The 22,025-nt window shown below is 35.9% G+C and overlaps 1 protein-coding gene across 8 annotated transcripts in view; it reads left to right on the top strand.

Moving 5' to 3' along the window:
• Positions 1-22,025, top strand: part of KCNIP4 (potassium voltage-gated channel interacting protein 4) — a 397,111-nt gene that overhangs the window by 246,777 nt on the left and 128,309 nt on the right. The window contains exon 1 of one of the 8 annotated variants that reach the window (XM_068188787.1): positions 11,214-11,366. The exons of the other annotated variants lie outside the window; for them this stretch is intronic. Coding sequence (XP_068044888.1) covers positions 11,327-11,366 — 40 coding nt within the window. The 5' untranslated portion in view covers positions 11,214-11,326. Of the gene's footprint in view, positions 1-11,213; positions 11,367-22,025 lie in introns of those variants that run through there. 8 annotated transcript variants of the gene reach the window in all.

Raw genomic sequence — 22,025 nt, 5'->3', positions numbered from 1 at the left:
TCAGTAGGGTGAGGGCTTTGTAACCACAGCAATTTTTTTCACATTGCAATTTGAATTCTTTTCCTTTAGGAAAACAAATTAGCTAGCAAGTCTTGGACCTATTTTCTCTGTACAGCCATGCGTTCAAAGTCAGAAGCATTAGTATTTTCTCAGATTTGTTATTCTAATTAGAAGAAAATTTTCAAGATCTGGCAGAATACATTTTTAATACAGAATCACTTATTTATGGCACTGCAAGGGCTGCAATATAGACAACATTTATAGATAACACAGAAAAACGTTAACTCTAAGTATGCTCTTTATTGGTCTTGGCAGAGCTGTTGCTTGGAGCTTTAACAAAATAAATGAGTTACTGTTTGCCATCTTGCAGACGGGAAGCTGAACCATAAGAAAATGTACATATTGCCCTAAGCTAAACATATGGAGCCAAGAAATATTACAGAAAGTGATACGCTCTAAAGTCTGTAGTTTGGTAGCTGCTCATTTTAAAAGATTTTATATTTAGTTACAGTCGTACAACATTTTATACTGACCTTCACAGTAAGTTAGGAACAATTAAAGCACCACTGTAGAGATTTGAATGAAAATGAGCTCTTTTTGCAGCTTGAGGGAGACAACTGCAGCACTCTCTAATTGTTTTACAGCTGAGCAGGTGGATCTGATCCAGCTCTTGCTTTGCTCAGTTGAATGCAATACAGAGGTTTTACATAAAACCAACATAATCTTTTCCACTCAAAGGGATGATTCTCTGCTACTAGGTTTAAGAGGAAAGGTTGACTGAGGTCTAACGGGTGCCTGGGTCCTGGGCTGTCCTGCAGCCCAGGTGTGAGGGAGGCTGGGAGCCAGCACAGGTACAGGCAGTGTAGGCTCTGAAGGTCAGGACAGTCTCTCTCAAAGGCTGGGGCAGCACAAACAGCAAGAACAAGCTCTTGGTCTCCAGTGGTTGACTGCTACATGCCTCTCAGAATACACATGCTTATCATGCTAATAGCAATAAAAGACAGAAAGGCTTGAAAATGAAGTGGGTTAGTTGCAATCTTATATTTTAGAAGCACTTGAATACATAAAATATTTGCAGTTGCCTCTGTGGAAGCAGGTGGCATTGTCAGTCCAACTCCAAATGGACATCTGATCCCTAACTAGAAATGTTGTCATCTTCAGTACAGAAGCCAAGAACTGGGTGGACAGGAAAACTGAACACTTAACATTTGCTCTGTGTATGCTAATGTCTGTGGAAATAGTATAACTTTCTCTATCCCGTGAAATATACTCAGGACTCTGTTTCTGAGGTAACATTTGTAGTATTTCTCATTTTTCATGTTTTTTAAATTTTTTTCATTGTTAAAGCTCCCAGGCTCAGGGAAACTGCTAAAGTTATTTATTGAAAAGTTAAAATGAGAAAAAAATAATCAATGCTGAAAACATTACTCAATACAAAATAATAGATATTCACACTAATTATATAAGAGCAAGCCTCTTTATACGTTTGGAGCGTGACATTTTCTTTTGATTTTGGATTCTTGGAGTGTTTGAGAATGTTGTAGAACTGATTATATATGTTTTAATACAATATTATTTTTTAAACAGAATTTTGAGAACCTGGCACTGCAGAAGTCAGTATGTTTTAAAACACAGCCTCCACAGTTTGGAAGTCTATGCAGTGAAATGAATGCTAAGATCGTAAAGGGCAGGACTAAATGTATTATAAGTGTTGAATTGCTACACAATCAGATAAAAAGGGTTAAAACAAATGTTCTTGGGGAAGAGTTTCTCATTGTTTATTCCTTTTAGACTTGAAGACTTGGCAAACTTGCTGTGTAACTGCCTGCTGCCTCAAAAATAGCTTTTTTCTTTTTTATTAGTCTAACTCAGACTCTGATTTATTGAGCAAGAGAAGGATAAGGCAGCTTTAGGTCTTCCATTAACAGCAGCTGGGGCCGACATCACATAGTGTTGTGTGAAAGCACAGCTTCATCCTATCACATCTGAGCTGCAACAACCCACAATCTTTGCCAGTAGTACCATAACTCTGTAGGAGTTATTTATGCCAGATATCTCCTTATTTCTTCGTTTTTCTGTTTGTTTCTTTTCTCTGTGATATTTTTGCTTTAATTTTACCCAAAGAGGCTAAAACTGAGGAAGGAAACAGGTATGTATAACACTAGCAAGAAACAATACTAAAACCCCCGCCTTATTTTCTGTGATATGCTAAGGAACCTCAGAGAACAGATAAGGGAAAAATGCTTTACTAACATAACTGAATCTTAAAAACCACACTATGAAAACATCATGAAGAAATAAATACATAGTCTGCTCAATGGCATTTTTTTTAACATCTGTTTGTGTATTGGAATTAATGCATATAATTCAAGATCTCTCTAGTTACTAACCTTAGTATAATCCATGTCTACATGACTTTTACACTAATATATTCTGATAGCTGTTGCAAAATATTCTCATTAACTTAGCTTCTGAGCACCAGATCCAGGACTGCATTTGTTGGTGGGACTCAGCCAACTTTCATATCAAGGTAGCCCAGTGACTGTCATGTTCTTACCAACCACTCTTAAGTTTCTCAATAAGCTTTTTGTTTCTTGTGCTGTTCAGTCAAAGGGAAAATAGTTTTTCTGTGCCTTGTAGGAAGCAAGAATTCACCACCTTCCTCCCCCTCAGCCTCCAGGGCTTCTCTGGTGGTTCATTTATCACCAGCAGAATGAAGAATTGGAATTATAGGCCACTTTCAAAGTTTTTTTTCTTAAAAGAAGGTATGATGTGTAATTTGCTTTCTTGGCTTAAAATGATGTAGTGGGATAAAAGCCACTGCATCCAAATGGTTTTTCTCAGCTGCAATGTTAGAAGTCTGTGTTTATTGGGATATTAAGTGAATAACCCAGCTGCTTTGTCCTCAGAGATACATTAGAGAAAAGCTCCCATTTTTAGCTCAGTGTTTTTCTAAGCTAAAATTTTTGAAAGTCTTAAATTCAGCTAGTGTTAAAAGATGTTTTTTGTCAAACAAAACTTAATGTCTACATTGTAGTGAAGGCTGAGGTGGAGAGCAAATTTGCAGCATGTTATTGCTTCACTTTTGGTAACACCTGTTGAAGTAAATGTGCTGAGAGTTACAGCGTATTAGAGCACTTTGAGGCTTTTCAGCCCAAACCTGCAGCATTTGTACAGTTCTGTTTATCTTGCAGATAAGTCAGAAACAATTGCAGATGTAAATAAAGTGGCATTTATTGGATTTTTTCCCTTGCTGTGCCAGCACATAAAATAAAGTGAGCTTTACCCTGTGGGAACTTATGTTGAGAGATAAGATACTTTTGTCTACCACAGTATTATAAGTCTCACATTTTGTATTGCAAACATTGCTATGTTCTTTTCTTTGGTTTCTTTAAGTAGAACACTTGACATTTAATTTAAATTGTATTTTAACTTAGCCAGGGTAGCACATCTTGACAATAATAACCGTATACCGTGAAAGAGTTCAGAATTTTCAGGCTATGCTTAGACCATCTTGATTGCCTGAGCAATGAGGTCAAGTGATATAGAATGGTTTGTGTTCATATTTTGCAGGTTGTAAGAGACAATTAGCATCCATATTACCTGTCATGGTCACAGGATTGTCATGCATACAAGCCATTTGATTACTTTTTGCATCCTCACCAGTTTCCCCCAAGGGTCACTGGTGAGATCAGTGTTGTTGGGAGCCCTTGACATGTCTGTCCTTGGTTCTGAAGCAATCTGCACAGATCCCTTGGCTGCCAGGCGTGGATTCCTTCATGGCCAGTGCTGTGTACATTTGGTAAGCTGACCCCAAGTTCAGAGTCTCTCACTATGGTCTGCTAAGCCCTTCAAACTTGTGCAAAACCTCACATGAGCCTTATATCACCAGTGGGTGTGGGGGGATGGGAAATGCCAGGGTGCCCCTTTGTGCGGAGTAACAGTGCAATTCCCTGGGCAAGTGCTTGGCTCCTAGAAATGGGCAAGGAAAGCCCATCCTCACTCACTGTCACTTTGTCCTCAGCCTAGGCAGTGTCCTAAGTGTGTAGGAGCAGAGGATATCAAAGGTATCTAGGATCCCTACTGAAGCCTCAGCTTACCACTGTTTCACCCCAGGCACCCTGGAAGTTTTAAGCTTTTATTTATAAAGTTTGGAGGAATTGAATTTCCACTGAGAACTTTGTATTTTTCTCCCAAACACACCCTGAGAACATATGATATATAACACTTAACAGCACGACAGCAAGCTTTCTCTCTTCTTTCAATTCCCTTTAGTTACATTTCTCATCTCAGCATACTTTCATTCTCTCCACACATAAATTTCAAATGCTTGCCATACCTCTTAATAGGATGGAGCTAATCAATCACAAAGTAAATCATTACAGAAAGTGATAATAGCAAAACCATTTGAGTTCTTTCATTATGTCTCCTGGAGTACTCATTTAAAACTTCTGTGTCTAACCCAGAGCACAGTGCAATTCGTTCATCTTTCTGCTTCATACTGAGCTCAGACTTCAGTGAGACAAAATGGTTTATCAGCTTGAGGTGAGAGGTAGAATGGTAAATGTCATGAGAAGTAAATCTTGGTAATAAAATATCACTTGTTTGTTAGTTGGATATGAAGGTATCTGTATGCATGGGTCAAGGTAGCTAAATTAACATCTCTGGTTGGTTTCAGCTGTGAGGCTACAAAGAGAGATGCCATTTCTTTAGTGGGTCCCAGATTGTTTCTGTCTTTAGAAATGTCATTAATAAATCTTGATGTCTTTGCTGTCTGCTGTTAATGTTTGTGGAATAGATAGGTTTTTATATTATGCATATATGTTTCTACAAAAAAGCCCTGAGATTTCTTTCTGCAGCAATGTATTGGACTATTGCTTCAGTAGGCTTTGTAAGCTACTTAAGTATAGTTTTGGAAAGGAGACACAGAAATAATTTTTTCTTCTTAATCTTATTTATGTTGTCACAAAATGAAGTGCATTGACCTCAAGTAAAGCTCTCTAAGCTGTTTGGAAATAACTTCTTTAGAATTTTCTTTTAATTTAGCTAGAATTTTATTTTAATATTCTATGCTCCAAGCTGAATCAATTTTTGTGATCCCAGATTATGGCTAAATGTCTCCATGTAAAAATGCTGAAATAATTCATTGAGAAAAACATGAGGCTTCAATCAGAACAAATAAATTACTCATATTGCTTTACTTTGCTAAATAAATTGTTTGATAAACTGAACAAACTGGGTTGTATTTCTTGCTAGGTACAGAGATACTATTTGATGTGATTTGGGGAGAGAGTCTTTTTTGTTTACTGATTTGGTAGAATTTTCATCTCATAGCTGAGCAAATTTTAAAATTAATGTAGCCTACCATGTAATATATCTTTATGAAATGAGAAAATTATTTTCACAATATGGTAAATTGATGTTGTTTATTTTGGAGCAGCTTTTGAAACCCCAATTCATATTAAGCTATAGTTACCCAGTGGGACCACTTAATTAAGGACTATCTGGCTCAGATCTCCAAAACATGTATTTATATCATAATTCAAAGAGAAATTAAGCAGTCCAGTAAGGTCTTAAAGGTGCTTGAAACTAGAAACAATAGGAAACTTACATTTGGTTTTTTTTTTTTTTACTGATAAAATCCTTTCCCACTTCAGCTGAGGCAAAGAATTAAGGTGGGTTTTGTTAAGACATTTGCTCGTGTGTTAGGTAAATGCTGGGTAATATATTTTGTTAAATAGGCATAATCTTCCAGTGGTCTTAAATGTTTTCTTTGCTCTCTTCACATCCTGCACCACAAACGCTGTGGTGTTCCATTCATCATCCTTCAGTAGGACAAGCAAAATCACTTGAGATGTGTACATCTATGAATTGAAATGCCGTGGCCTTTGAAGGTGGAGTTTATTACCAATTTTGGTGGCCTTGGGAATACAAACAACGAAAACAATGTAAACAAATCATTGTGATAACCAAGATGGTTATTTAAATGCCATAAAAGTTCTTCCTATTCATGTGATATGTTTCCAATGAAATTCACTGCATTTCCTCTACAAGGTTTTAGATAAAGGAATAATTACATTGACCAGCAGAGAGCAGCAATGATATAGTTTATAAGGGCTTGAGCCAGCCCTTGCAAAATCCTATTCCTGACTTGAGTGATAGATAATATTGTGTATGATTTTCCTGATTTATGGGAAAACATCTGTTGAAATTAAAGCAACAATAGGAAAAATATGCTCTCATTTAATTTAGTTCTTCTATAGAGCCTCTTAATTTAAAATACTTTCTGTTTAATTTCTTGTCTGTAGGAAAGTTACAAAGATTTATTACTTGAACTGTGTAAGTCACCCTAGTTCTTAGTAGGTGATTGTTTTCAAATTGATCTGAAGATTTGCTCTGGAGTTTCACTGGCTGTGTTAAGCATTGTCTGTATTTTAATCTTTTAGTTAAATTTTGACCCACAACTGGCAATAGGATTTTTTTTTTCCACTGACTTACAGGAAGGATTTCACCATTCTTGTGACATATATATTAAAAATTCATTATAAAGAGATTAATAAGATAGGGTGAAAAATTCTAACTATGTATTTCAGTTTTCTTTTGCTGTCTGTTCACAAAGATACTTGTGCAATTTTACAGGCACTGCATAGGAAGGATGAGAACCTCTTTTTCCTTTGCTAGAATATTCTAACAATGCTGTTAGAGATTTATATTTCCTGTTCTGGCTCTGTGGCTATTCCATGTTTGATTGTGTAGCAGTACTTCAGAACAGATCAAAGCAGCCCCTTTTTCTCAAGCTTTTTGCTTTGCCCTGAAAATGGAGGGAAAAAAATAGAGGAAGAAGAGAAAGTGCAATTTTACTTTCCATCTTCTAGTGGGACTACTTTGCAAAGTAGGAAATAGTACTAACAATGCCACTCCTGTCACTTTTGGAAAGAAAGTGGGATTTCTGTTGGTTGTCCCAGTGTTGTCTGTTTTTGTGTATACATTAACATTTTAGCTCAAATCAGGACTGTGGTTCAGGAGAGAACCTTCTATTCCTGCTACCACATGGAGCAGTTTTACTTTCACAGCTGTATTGCTCTCAGAGGTGTATATTAAAATACGTGTTCCTGACACAAAGGAATATTCAGTTCTGGGAAATGCTGCATGTAGTTTGGAGTAAAAATCCTTTCAAATATATGAATTAAGTTGTGCCTAGGAGCAGCTACCCTTGGCACCAAGTGTTCTGCCATCCAGATCCACCCGTGCTGCACCAAGCTGAGGCCACTCTGGGTGAGGGAGTCCAGGCTGCTTCATGCTCACTCACAAGTTTCAAAGGAGTTTGGCTGGCAGCAGCACCCCCCTGCCTAGACTGCATCAGCTCTCTGTTACTGCCTGAATACTGGTGTGCAGGAAACTCTGAGGTCTAGATTAGAAATGCTGCTTGAGTTTAGATTACATTGCTGGAGAGCCATAATCCAGTCTGAATGGCACTAGCTCTCTCCTTTTTTGATGGTTAGCCTGTATGAAGTTCCCTTTGCTTCAGTGGTTCTATTGCAAAACAGGAGCAATTTTGTCACAGAGATTTTATAAAAGTAAGTTTGGTGATGTTTATGAAGCACTGAGGTCCTATCAGGATGAACTCTACACAAACTAATGAGGGAAACATTGCTCTCCTCCTTTAGAGCAGGCCTTAAATAGTGTGCAACAAATTAGTTGTGAGACCATAGACTGGATAAACATGGGGAAAGAAAATATTATATAGCTCTTCATTTAATGAGTACCATCCTTTCTGTAATGTAATGAAAAAGGTCATGAAAGAAAATAATGAAATCTTGTAATTAAAGATTGTATCAGCACTCAAATGCCCAAAGCCTTAGAGTTCTATGGGAGATTTAATTCTGACATTTCATCACATGAATGCATGATACTGCAACCTATGTATTATTCTTTAAACATATTGTTTTACTGCAGTGCATGTAAATTAGGGGTGGAAGAGGTTTAATCTTGATTAAATTATAGTTCTTGCTATTTATTTCTATTTCTATTTAATTATTTGGAGTGTTATTAAACAAAAGAACCATTTCATTAATCAGCTGTCCATTCATCTTAACATATGAAATAAAAGGATATTCCTGTCACTGTCATAACTATTGTCACAGCAGTATTTGTATTGAACCAATAATACATTCTTGCTTTGCTAGGGAGACTACACTGATAAAATGAGCTACAGTCTCAGATGGGGAGATTACTGCAAGGACGACCATGAAAAAGGAGACATTAAAAATGGAGAGTAAAAAAAAAAAAAAGTGTGTGTAAATGTCATGTTCATTCTGACAGTGGATTTCCTTTAATTAATTGTATTTCTGACAGAGTTCTATGCAGAAAGACATAGCTATATAGGATTTAATGAAGGAAAAATAAGATGAACAAGCATGTTAAAGATTGTATATGGGGGGAGTATGGTGGGTCACCAGAGAGTGAATGAGGGAAGGGGAGAAGATAGTCCTTGCCACAAAGAGACTTAACAGGGGAAAAGATTATTCTTCAGCATCTTTTGTAAACTTAGCTGTCTGAATGGTTTTGAAATATCTTGTCTCTTCAATCTCTGATTAACATTTTATTTCAAATTCATTAATACAGAGTGTAAAAATAAATTTCTCTTAAAAGAAGAAGTTAAAATGCCCACATTTGCTACAGTCTGCCACTAGTGCAAGATTCTGCATGCAAATTTTTATGCACACCCCCAGTGTGATATGAATAACAATACAGATGGAGGAATGATTAAACATGAAACCATCTTTTTTACCTTACTTCTCAATTTTCATGTTTTTCAGGCATTATTTAAATAAATAGGGCTGTTGCCTGTATCATTTCAATTTCTACTTTGCCAGGATACCAGAGCACTGGGCTGACTTCTACGTCTGCCTTGGACAGTGTCTGTGTGCAGATCTTGCTATCCTCTACATTACTGCCTTGGGGACCTCGCTGGTGTCTGCTTCAGGCAGCTTTGAAAACCTCCCCTATGTTTCAGACAGAGCAATTTTTAAAATTATTTTTGTTGGTTATTATTTTGACCAAATGAGCCTGTTGAGGAGGTGATAGGGAGAGAGATGCCAGTGGTGGTAAGCAGAGATTGCCACAGCACTGTATGTGGCTTTCTCAGCATGAATGAAATAACAACTGATATAGCACCTAAAATGGGCTTTCTCCACACCCAGAGTCAAGGCCCTGACTGCCCTAGACTGCCCTGTCTTTTCCTTGATTCTCTACTTTTTCACCTGGCTAGAGACCTCTGAGGTTTACCCAGAAATGGAATGTCAGCCTGCAGTGAGGTGTTGTGTGCCTGATCTTTGTGCAGATACTCTAAAGTAATTGAAACATCTCACAAACTTCTCTAATCAGATTGTCATATCTTTTTTTTTTTTTTCCTGGTCTGAATACGTATTTCGACTTGATTTAAAAATATTGTGTCTAAATCTAGACTCTGATAAATAAAATCTGTGAAAACTGCCCTGGAAGTCAGGAATTCTGTTGTTTTGAGTCAAGGATCAACATGTCATTTTTAGTAGGATATTTTAAAAAGATATCGGTGGTTTGTTTGCATCTGTTTTATTTAAAGTGACTTCACATCAGGATCTCCATTGTCCTTGTGTTTACATGGACAGGGCTTTACAGATTTTTTTCTAATACTACTCAATACGCAAGTGTATTACTAGAAAGAGAACTGTGAGGATAACCTTGATAATACTATGCATCTACTTTCTGAAACACATTGCTTATTATAATTATTATCCATATGAATTTTAATGGATGCAATTATATTAGCTATAATTAATGGTGGATTGTGTGTTTCTTATTAGTTGTACATTTTAAACATAAATATTGCTATAATATTGTAAATAAACTGTGGAGAATTTTTGTACTCTCCACAAATAAATACTATTCTTTTTAGAATACATTTCACATATATCTGTTGAGAAATACATAAAAATAATACTATCATTATTTTCCTTTTGAATAGCTTATAACTTACTCTTTCTTATGCTTATACTTTTTCTTAATCTGCCTTCACACACTGACTTTGCCATTTGTTTTTATTTCATGTTTTAGTTCCTCCTCACAGCTTTTCATAATGCAAAAGAATGAGCAAACTACCATGATTTACTTTAATCTTTAGCCTATTACATCTTGCACTTGAAGGTCAAATTTAAGCAAAGGAAAATCTATGTTTCTTTAAAAACCTTTAATTCTACAAATGAAATATGATTGAAACTAAATTGTAGTAGGATTTAATTTTAGAATTTCTTTCTTCTTCATCTGGTAAATATTGGTTGAAGGGAGGATAATGAGAATTTGAACTTACCTGTTCCCCAGAGTACAGGCATCATTTTCATATGGCTTTGTTAGAATGTTACAAGAAGATATTTGGTGAAAATAGTAAAACTATGAGATGGTAGCAGGAAAATTAAAAGTCAGTGAAGGGTAATAGAAATTATTAACGGCATGGGGAATGTCTCAGCATAAAGGAAGATGTGAAGAAACTCACTTTATTTAAAAAAAAATTTACTGTATTTAAGTTTGAAAAAAAGGAAGCTTTCCCAGATTTAAATTTTTAAATCAATAATTCATTCCTTTCGAAGAAAACTGAATGGGACTTTTAAGTTCAATTAAAAAAGGATTGGATGTATTGTATCATGTGTTAAGAAAACCCAACAGAGTTATAAGAGATACTTCCAATGAGAGAACTGTGGGGAAAAAACCCAACCCTACCAATAATACTTTCCAAAGCAATTTCTATATTACAGGTAGGATATGGGAAGAAAGAATACAGGAAAGTTCAGAGAAGGCTTTGAAAAGCTTTTAAACACTTCTAGTATAAGCATCTGGGAATATTCCTGGGCATACTATTTATTTCTTTCAGTCATAGGCATCAGAGGGAATCCATTACACCAATATTGAATATTTCTGGAACAAAAATACTGTAAGCAATTCTAATGGAATTTAAGAATCTCAGTGTTTGCAGAAACTTCCATGCAATGAAAGAAAGAAAAGACTTTTTCCTCTGTTGCTCCTACAATCTAATGACTTAGTTTATCAGTGATAATTTGGGGGATAAAAAATGCAAATGTTGTCCTTAAAAAATCTTTTCCTTTGTGCTGTATGAAGCAGACAATGCTGGGAGTCAACAGGTGTGTCAGAGGACAATTGGGAGCACCTGCTTCCTAATTCATGGTTTTATCTGGGCTGCACCTGGGCTGGGGGTTGTAGCTCACAGGTTTGCTCTGGTGTCTTTGGGGATCCCAGTTGTCTGCAGGGGACAGACTGGCTTCAGCCAAGGACAATGCTGTACAGAAGCAGGAAAGAGTCCTTCAGTGTCAGAGGTGAGTGAAGTTGGTGTATTTTTCAGTCTGTGGCTGGACCAGAGTTTGGCTGAGTGGTGCCAAAAGTTGTCATGTTTTTGAAAAATGGGTAAAATAGGCTTGAATTTTTGCTGTGGAGGAAAAGATGAGACTCTGCAGTTCTTAAATCTAGTTCCTTATTAGTATGCATTGGGTGAGGGTAGGATGGGCTAAGTCTCCAATGGGAAATAAAAGGAGTAATATTCTGTATTACCTTCTAATAGAGCAGTTTATATAAACTTATTATATGGTTCTGCTATTTAGGCTGTAGCTATCTGTATGGCATCTCACTAATGCCTTGAGCCCCAAGGAAAGGTAGGATTGGAACTATTTTCTCTTCAGTGCTTGGTGTTGTGCTGTTCAGCTAAACTTTGACTTAGCTTAATGAACCTGTCTGAATGTTTAGTGTGATTCTCTGGCTTTGTTTGAGTTGTCTTGGTGGATACAAAGGCAACTCAGGTTTAACAACCTTCCCCTGGTCTCAAAATGCAGCAGATTCTGAATACAAAAGAAATGTGGGTTTTAGTAGTCTGGCTTCAAAAGAAGTATTCTCAGAAGTTTAATATAGGGAAATAATTTGAATTGTTGTGGCAGAGAAACCATTTGGTGAAAAGGAAGTGAAGCTGGCAATTCAGAAGCAAGGCTGTAGAGAGCATTGATGGTGGAGCTGTGAGAGGGACTAAGAATAATTTTCTGTGCTGCAGCTGTGTATATGTGAACTAGAAATACTCCAGGAATTTGCCTCTTTACCTGATTTTTGCTAGTTTTTCTACTTTTTTCTAGTTCTGAAGGTGAAATCTTCAATCTCTTTAATGGCATGTACGAACTTATATGTGCTGCTTCAATATGTTAAAATATCAGAATATTTGTTTTCATGCTCAGGCTGCTCTAATTAAATTAAATCTGCTTTAAAAGGATTTAATTGGAGTAGTGTAAATGTTCTGCAGACAATATCAGTTTATATTGTTTTGGTTAGTCTATAAACTTAAGCTATAAACAGATTATGTCTTCTTAAGTTGTCAATTTCAGCTAAGATCTTATCTGGGAGTGTGTACACTTTTGTTATATTGTAATTGCAAAGTAAAAAGCACACTTAGATTAAGTAAAATTGTTCTAGAAGTATTTAAAATACAGTTAATTACATTATCAGTTCCCTAAGTGTTCCATATGTGACTAGTCAGCTGGGAGAAGTCATTATATAGAGCATAGTAAGAATTTCTCATGTGCCAGCCATGACACATTTAATGTTAAAATTGTTTTGATCTTGTATACTAAGCTGGATTTACACAATGGACAAGTTTCTAGATATCTTGTACCTTGTCTGTAATGAAGGGTTAAAATTTCTTTTATTAGAATTATCAGAACAAAGGGCTAGAAGGAAGTGTATCTGTTTCCCCTGTTCTTGCCAAGAAGGTGTACAAGGTTGACTGTCAAGAGTGTAGCAAAGGTTGGCAGTGGTTCTGAAATGGATCTAACAGAAAGGAGCAGCCTCAGAATTTCTGATTTTGATTGTTTAATTATGTATGAAAAGCTGGGGTTTGTTTCTTGTTTCTTTTTCCCCCCCAGTAAAAAAGTATGGTTTGTGAAGAACAAAGAAAATACTTCTAGCTCAGATTTAAAGAAGAAAAAAAAAAAAACCCCGACTATTTGGAATTTGAACATCAAGGATGTTGCTGTGCTGCTTAATCAATGTAGTTTTAGAATCCCATACAAACATCTTACCTAGTGGCAAGATGCATCTAGCTGTCTGAAAAACTCCAAGATGTGCAACATTCATAGCGAAAATAAACAGGAATTATAGCATGTTATAGAATAGCAAAATCATATAGGATCTGACAACTTAGGCTGGGATATTAACTTTTACTAATTCATTGTCTATTTTGAGCAAATTACATTCTTCCTTCCTGTAAGAAAAGCCTAAAATATGCTTATTTTCCACTTTGGAAAAATTACTCCAAGATTAGACCTTATTTTTAAAAGAATTTTGTAACATTTCAGATACACAGAGAACAATACATTGCAACCCAAACAATTTGTCTTGATCCCTTAAAAGAATGATCTGTAGTCTCCCATTCAATATCAAATGGAAACAGTGCAGTTTACTTGCCTTTCTTCTGTGTCATTTAACTATCTCATGCTCTTGCGGGCTTGTTGTTGTCGTGTTCCCAGAACTATTTACTAAGGCTTTGGATCAGCTTAGAAAAATGTTAAACTGCTTTAAAATTAGTAAAATATCAGTAGCTAAACATTCTCATCATGTGTGTCAGTGCCAGGCATTGTGGCCCTGTAATCATGGGCTCAGGTGTGCAACTCTTAATGTCCTTCATAATTAATGATTTCTCTGTTAATCACTCAAAAAGGGACTAAAACCCCCTGAATACTCGGTGAATTAAATACTGAGCAATGTCACAGCTTAATGTTGGTTTTGTAGCTGTGTATTGCCCTTAAGAAGAATCAGACAGCAGTTCTGCTACATAAAGCATAGACATGTGCAGCTGGGGTCTCGGAAGCTGTGTGACCACGTGCCTACTTGTGGACCTTTCTGAGAGCAAGGTGCACTTTCCTCTGGGCTCCCTGTCTTCCCCTGTCTGAATGGTTATCAGAGCTACAGCTGTCTCTTTCTTCTGAATAAATCCTCTTAATCCTCTTGGGTACTCACAGAAGGCTAAGAATGATCTTGCTCTTTAGTTTTGACCTTTTTTTGGTCAAGTGCACAAACGTGCATCATTTGTGGAAAACTGTCTACAGAAGTAAAACAGTGTTTTAAAATTTGACAATGCAGAAATAAAAGAAGACTAAAGATAAGTGGTTGTTACAGTTGCAGAGATCTTAAAATTTCTTAACTTTATTTTACCTTTCAACAAAGTATTAAAAAGTGGCTTAGGATGAAACAAGTGGAGTCCTATATTGAGTTGAAAGCTGGAGAGGTACTTTTTTTCAAGGGTGTGTACTTATAGAACAAGGGATAATGGCTGAAAGAGAGCAGATTTTTACTGGTTACATGGAAGAAATTCTTCACTCTGTTGGTGGTGAGGCACTGGAACAGGCTGCCCAGAGAAATTGTAGCTGCCCTAAGCCTAGAAGTGTTCAAGGCCAGGTTGGATTGCTTTGAGTAACCAGAACTAGTGGAAGGTGTCCATATCCATGGCAGGGTGAAGGGAAATGGATGATCTTTAAGGTCACTTCCAATCCAAGGCATTCTGTGATTCTTTAGAATCAATGAAAGTTTTCAATCGACTTGGGAATCTATTGCTGCTGGGATTTTTTTCCCCACTGTTTAACCTAAAGATCTTTCCTGCATAAATTCATTCTTCCCGAGTTCACAGTCTATGGCTATGATGGAAGAACTGGATTATTTAATGACTCCTTGTTTTATTACAAGGTGAAAAGTGTGTTTATCTCTGTAGATAACAGGCTGATGCTTATCATCTATTATTAAAACTTTTTTCTTGATTTTTTATTTTGAGTTCTTTGCTGAAAGTTGTTCTCAAGATGACCACAGAACATATTATGAAAAAATACATGTAAAGTTTTATGGATACTTTCAGCAGTCAAATTTAACTTGACGTCTGTTTGGCCACTGAAATTGAAAAGAGGATAATAACAGTCCCTGTGAAGAGCAACATGGTAAATAATTAATAAAAGTGGCTATAACTTATTGATTCTCTTTTGAAGAAAACAAAGATGCATTGGAAATTGAAATATGTTGCAATATATTTCTCTCCAATATGCTAGACATGAAGTGAGACACATGCAAGACTAGAGGAATCTAAAATTTGTTGTCTAATACTCAGCTAGAAATGCAGGGTTTTTTTTATGTAGTGAACAATACATATTTAATACTCTCCTTTTCATAATAAATGTTTTCCTTTATGAGGAGGTTTTGATTTCCCCACCCTTCCTCAATTCTTTTGACTTTCTTGAAGTAACTCTAGACTATTATGACAGTTTCGGTTTAGAACATCAGAAGTCTGTGGCTGGAGTCAGTGTCAAGAAAAGCAGACAGGATTGTTGTTTAGTTTGAAGACTGGTGGACAGTACTTGTTCAGAGGAGTTTCAGAAATAATACCTATTTTTCAGAACCATGCTTGCTCACTGTTCAACACTTTCCCTGTTTATGTGTTTTTCTTACCCTGGATTAATTGAATAGCTGACACTGTAGGCAGGTTCCCAGTACCTAAACCAGGTTTCCTTTACTGGAAGGTAAACCAATTCCTTCTCATAGTCCCTTAGATGTGGAAACCAGCTTGAATACTGTTCCCATATATCTTCTCCCTTTTTCTCTCCTTAAGCCCAGCCCTCATCACAAATCATACGTTCTCAGCTTACTAATTCTCTTGTCATACTCTCAGCTTGGACTAATTTTATCTCTGTCTTTATTTGACTAAAGCTTGTCAGAGTAATCCAGTAGGGGATTCTCCCACAGCTCATCACAGTTGACAGAGTGGGGTCAGTTTGTGCAATGCATAGTTCAATCTGCTTTTTGGAACCTTCTCTGCAGTACTGCTACTTGGCCTTTTATTTTCTTATCTATTTTTCCTTAAATGTGTATGCTTTGAAGGATTTTTGATGTTTTGCTGTTTAAATGTTAAGTATAAGTCTTTCTTGGAGAAGGTCTTTTGGTGAAACAATAGCAATTCAGAAGTAGCAGATTTTTAAGATTTTTTTTCCAATAATATGCAATTTTCTAAGACACTACTAAACATTTCATTTTATGGATTTTTGTAAAAATAGATTAGAAATTAGAATAAACATTATATTGACAATAGTAAAAATATTATAAGGGGAAAATAATCCCAAATAAGTGTAATAAATCCACAGGATTAATAAAGTAATGGTTTTATTTCCATTTATTTTAATAGTAATTTTTTATATATATTTGCAAGCAATCCAAGTAAGAATATGTTTCAATGTATCATAGCATACTTTTATTAATAGGATTTATTGCACTTGTTTTTAGGGGACTTTTTAATTATTCTCAGTGTCTACTGACTCATTTCAGTGCATATGCCAAAACTCCTCCCTTTGTCAGTCATGTGCTTGTATGAGTCCTCTGATGTGAACTTGCCCTCTCTAATGAGTCTACTGTTTAAATGTCTCTAGAATATGTCTGCTAGACTCTTCAGTGGAGTATTTTTTAATGTGTATTCAAAAATGTAAGGGTTTGTTAATAATCAACTTTTTATTACTCTAGCAGACATGAGGCTCTCACCTATTTTAGTAAGGCCTATTGCAATAGCACAATGAAGTGATTTTTCTTTCTCTCCTCCTCCCCACCCCCTTTGTGTTGATGGGTAAATAAGTTTACTCTACAATCAGGCGAGTACCAGAGCTAATAACAGAGAGCAGGTAGCGTCACACAGGGAGAAGAGGGGGAGGAATGGCAATAGCTTTTTTGCAGCAGTGAACCACTTAATCAGCTCATTTGCAGTGCAGAGACTCTAATTAGTGCCTTGAATTTACACATCAAATTTTTCGTGACAACTAAACTAGGCAATCTTGATACTATCCTATAGATCACAATTGTATTTTCACTCTATCTTATTTTTGACTTGTCACATCTATTCTTGAGTAGTAGGAGAGATGCTTTTGTATTTTAAGAATTGCTTAACCCTTCAGAATCCTTTTTCAAAAGACAATACCAAAGGAAAAGACCAGATTAGAAAGGTGAAGTTATAAACCAAGTAAAAGTTGGCTGTTTTCCCACTGTTCTTCTCTGTAAGAAATTTGGAGCTGGTAAAGAGATCATCTGAAAATATGAAAATTTGATGAAAAGCTTAGGATGAAAAGGTCAGACTGAGAGTACAGATATGATCTGACTCCAAGTGTTATCTCTCTATTCCACGAGGGGATCCTAGTTTTCTCAGTTACCTAAATATATCTTTTCTGCATCTTGAAATTAAGCTTGCAAGTATCTTTAACATTTACCACCCTACTGTGAACACACAATGAATAGAAAACAATAATTTAATGTATCTTTTAGTCCTGGTTTTAGATTTCATTTAGGAATATAGGGGGTATTACAGGAGTTAATGTCAAAGATTCCTGTCACTTTGAATCCTGTCTCTGTGAGTGGCCTTGGCAGTGTTTAAGGAAGGTGTAAAAGAACAAAAACATGATCTTTCTGGCACTTACATATTCCAGTTTGGCACTGGAATGCTGGATATCTTGAGAATTCAAAAGTCAGAAAATACCACCTCTCTGCATTTAATGTGCCAAGAGGATTGGTTTGGGTTTTTTTTTTTCCTTTCTATCTTGTAACTTTTTAATCTGTATGACTGGTTTTTGACAAGGAGTTCTACCACAGAACTGTATAATGCATGAGGAAGTACAACTCGCTGTATTTCTTTGAACTTTTTGCCATTTTGTCCAGTTTTTCATTTCACATGCTTGATTGCTAATCATGCATACTGAAAATGAGTTTTTTATACCTGAAATATATAAGAAGCATTTTAAACTAAAATTGCAGCTGTTTCACTTGTCAAAGCTACACGTGAAACTTGTTGGCACTGTTTTTTTTCTTTTTTTATATTGTTTTATTTATTTTTATATTTAAAAAACCCAAATATGACTGCCAGTGAATCTTAAGTTCAGCCTGTTTTCCAGAAAGCATTACACTTCAAACTTGTCTTAATCAGTAGTTTCTAACAAAACATTCCATCTATAACCACCAGGAGAATAAGCCCAGTGTCACTTTCTGTTGAATACTATACATAAATGGTACACGGCTCTGACAAGTATTGTTATCACCATGATGAAATTTAAGGTTTAGGCATATATTACTCCTTTGAAGGATATGTAATACTGACATTGGAAAATTAAGCTTGCTCACGAGGGGCTTACAAACTGCCAAGGATATGTCTTTAAACTTGTGCCTGGCAGTCTTTGTTCTCACTGGGTTTTTCAATTTTTTTGAAAAAAGCAGCAAGATTTTAAGGAAAAGATACCACTCTTTAAAGTCTCCAAACTTTTTCCATAGCTTATGTGCTTTTTAGATCAGAAAGAATTTAATTTATTTCTGGGAAAATGTCTAGAATGGTTTTTGCTGAAACATTACAGACTGTGCAAGGTTACAATAGCTAAAACAACTGTATGAACTGCAGCTCTCATTGGAAATTGCAGCAAAAGATTCTAGGAACTGATTTCCTATGTATTCCTTATTTTACTGAATATTCTAACTCCTGCTTTGAAGATACTCTGCCAAGTATCTTCAGACCTCCCCTTTGGGAAGGAAGACTCATCTTTTGTGTTATGACTGCATCATATTTAAGTAACCAGCTGGCAAGTGGCATGTGACTTCTACTTTATTAATCTGTTTTTATGATCCTTTTGTTTTCTACAATTTTTTGATCTGCATACATATCCCACCATGACTGAATTTTACAGGGTAACGTGCGGCAAAGTTAGAGTTAGGTGAGTTTGGCCTACACAGCTGTGCTGGAAAAAGTCATTACCATGGAATCCCTTGTGCTGTTTCGCTTGAGAAGTGAACTGTGACTGGTGCTGTAGAAGAACAGCTGCCGTGCTGGGGCTGGATTAGCAGCTCTGTGTCAGTGCTATGCATCATCCAGCTGCGGGAGCAAAACCCTTTTGGTTAGTCAAGTAGAATGTCTACATTGCAAGATCTTTGGACCAGGAATCCTGCACGCTTCCTCTTCTTGTCTAAAATTCTATGTGTCTATCTTGCTGATACTCCCTGTAAGCCTTTGGGTTGCCTACTACTGCCACAAATGTTCCCTATTGCAAAAGCTGAGAATGTGAAACAGATGAAATAGCATCTCACAATACAGTCTGCTTATTGAAATACTGCTTTTAGCAGCAATGAAGAAACCACAACCCCAGATAAAATTGGATCTTCACCCAAAACAGTGCATTTTATGTTGTAAAATACTTACATGTAAGTAAGGTTCTGCAGCTATTTCTGTAGATGATTATTTTTAATTCTGTGCAAAACCAAGGCATGGGGTGCATGCATACTCCAAAGGACAGCCACTCCATACATTTATTGCAACATTCAGGAACCTACTAAGGAGAAGTAAATAGGGATGCTGCCTGGTTAACCCTTGAGGTTACTACAAACTCATGTAACTTCTGTGTGTCAGGACAGAGGTCTGTCAGGAGTATCAGGTTCATTTGATGGCTTTGATGTTACAACCAACTATGGAAATATAGGCACATAATTTATGTTACAGCTTGAATATCTCCCAGAAACCTCACAACTGACACTTGAAAGTCATTAATCACCATAAAAGTTAAAGGAAAATCCCTGAAATCTGACATGTTATACTTCAAGAGTAGTTTATTTGTCAACCCAGGTGAGTCCTTTGTGTGTGCTTAGCATTGCAGTGTACAAAGGGAAGCAAGAGAATATTCATTCCCAAGCAGAAATGTGAGGAGAAAGTTCTGAAGTGCTGAGCTGGAATGGCTATTTTGGGTGCTTTAAGACCAGCTTAATTGATTACACTGCTTGCTCTGGGAAACAGCACTTGAGCAAAAGAAATAGAAAGACAGTTTGTGTCCTTTAGGTCAGAATTACTGTTCTGGCTTGAATACTGTCTGGGATTTTAGATTAAAGGAAAACAATGTTTCAGTTTTTTAATCCTTATTAACATTATGTAATTCGTTCTTCTCTTGACCTCAAGATTGATGTTGAATGTGTTGATTTGGGACATAATTAAATATTTTTTTAATACATTGATTTATCGAGTCAGTCTTCTATTGTGACCTTAATTATTCAATCTTGGTTATTTAATGCAAATGTCATAATAGCTTTTTTTATGCTGATGTTTGATTGCCTATTAGTTTTCAGAAAATCCTTGAGAACAAAACTGGTAATTGCAAGATAAGTCACTATATCAAAAAAAAAAATATTTTATTGAATAAAATTCCTTTTGGCCACAAAGGTTTCTTGCCTAGAGATTTTACCAAGGGAAAACAAAACAAACCAAAGCTCACTTTAGCGTTTTTTCACTTCTAAATAGGATATTTTAACAGATATAATACCCTCAGCTATACTACAAATCATGAATTCTGCAGTGTTGTATGTAAAAATCTTGGGATTGGTAACTAATTATTCTCAATTATTTAAATAGTTGATATTCATCTAATTCTTCTGAAATATTAAAGACTCCATAAAGCTTGAATTTTTTTTTGTCTCTTTTCCCCCTACCACTGTTGTATTGACTTATTTGAAATATTCAAGAGATTAGCAGGGCATAAGTTTTACGTCGCAGAAATATCCTGGTTTGACCTTATTCAGAGATTATTATGTCTTCCTGCTACATAGCTCAGTCCATAAAATTGCCCTTGCAAGTTTTGCATGCTTTGTCTTCAGATTTACTGACTCGGCTACTGTAAGAGCTCCTCAAGGTAAAAGATTTCTCCTTGTCTTAATGTTTTTAAGCTTATAAGTGATACTTTTTTTCAGATAAAAACATAGTCTTTCTAAAAGAGTTTGATTACATAGCTGTAACACTTTCTTCTCTGCCTCAACTTTCCCATACTGTAGTTTCTATTAAATTTTAATATTTTCTCCCTGATAAGCTCAATTAACTAATGAAAACATAAATATGAATATCTTATGAGTTACTGTAAAGCTCATGCAAAATTGATGGTCTAAGATTTTTGGAATGATTCAATCAGAATAAAACCTTAGAAATTTTTTATTTTATAAGTATTTATTCAAAAACTGTCTGAATTGTTGTTTAGAGTAGTAGTGGCAGAAGGAAGAAATCAACTTGTTTATCACAATCCGTTGTTCCTACTGTTGCAGTTGTTACATGTTGATGTGCTTACTTACTGGAATTTGCTCCTCAGTGGAAAACATCATCCTCCAGCCTGTTTGGCTTTCTCCTCTGTCATCCATTCTGTGCATGGCATTCTCATGTAGTATGCTAGGATAAACATCTGTGTCGGGGGTTGTCATAGACTGTGTGCATGTATAAAACAGTGATAAAACCTTTGCAGTTCAACAGTGTAGAGCCTTCAAACAGATTTTAACATGGAAGCTGAAAAATGCAGTGAAAAAGACAGAGGGAATGGGACACTATACTTCAACTTTAAATAATGATTTTTTTTTTTCTGATTCTTCCATTTTCCATGTGAAGCCATAGTGTCTATTAAAAATAGATCTGATCCTTGTAGCTCATGTTTCCGAGTTTGGAAAAGCCATATGAAAAACCTGTGTAGAAAATACGCTTTTTCTTGTTCCACAAAAATAGAAGTATGTAACCACATCAGATTTAGCTCATGCTCCTGTCTTGTTTGATTGCAAAACAAGGGGAAAGGGAAGGAATAAAAAGGGATAAGAATAAAAAAACCCTGAATATGACAAGCCAGACAAGCTAAAAATACAAAAAAAAAATCTATATTTATTCTCTCTTTTTTGTATGCTGTCTCACTGTTTTAATCTCTCTGGTATATTTATTAAGCTCTTGTTTCTATGTTTTTCTCTTAATGCTATGTCTACAATGCCCTGTTCTAGTCCCTACCCAGTTTTGAATGCTTATTTTCCTTATTAAAGTACTCTTCTCTGTGAATATAAATAAACTATTTGCTTCCCTTTGTTTCCTTTAAAGTTCCCAGTTGTTACTTCCTTAGTCTCTTCTTCCAGTCATTTGAGTACTGGACTGTTTTCTTTCT

Source organism: Anomalospiza imberbis, chromosome 4 (genome assembly GCF_031753505.1).
Source record: "Anomalospiza imberbis isolate Cuckoo-Finch-1a 21T00152 chromosome 4, ASM3175350v1, whole genome shotgun sequence".
Taxonomy (NCBI): Eukaryota; Metazoa; Chordata; class Aves; order Passeriformes; family Viduidae; genus Anomalospiza; species Anomalospiza imberbis.
The sequence above is the reverse complement of the archived record's forward strand: the minus strand, read 5'-3'. Positions and strand labels throughout refer to the sequence as shown.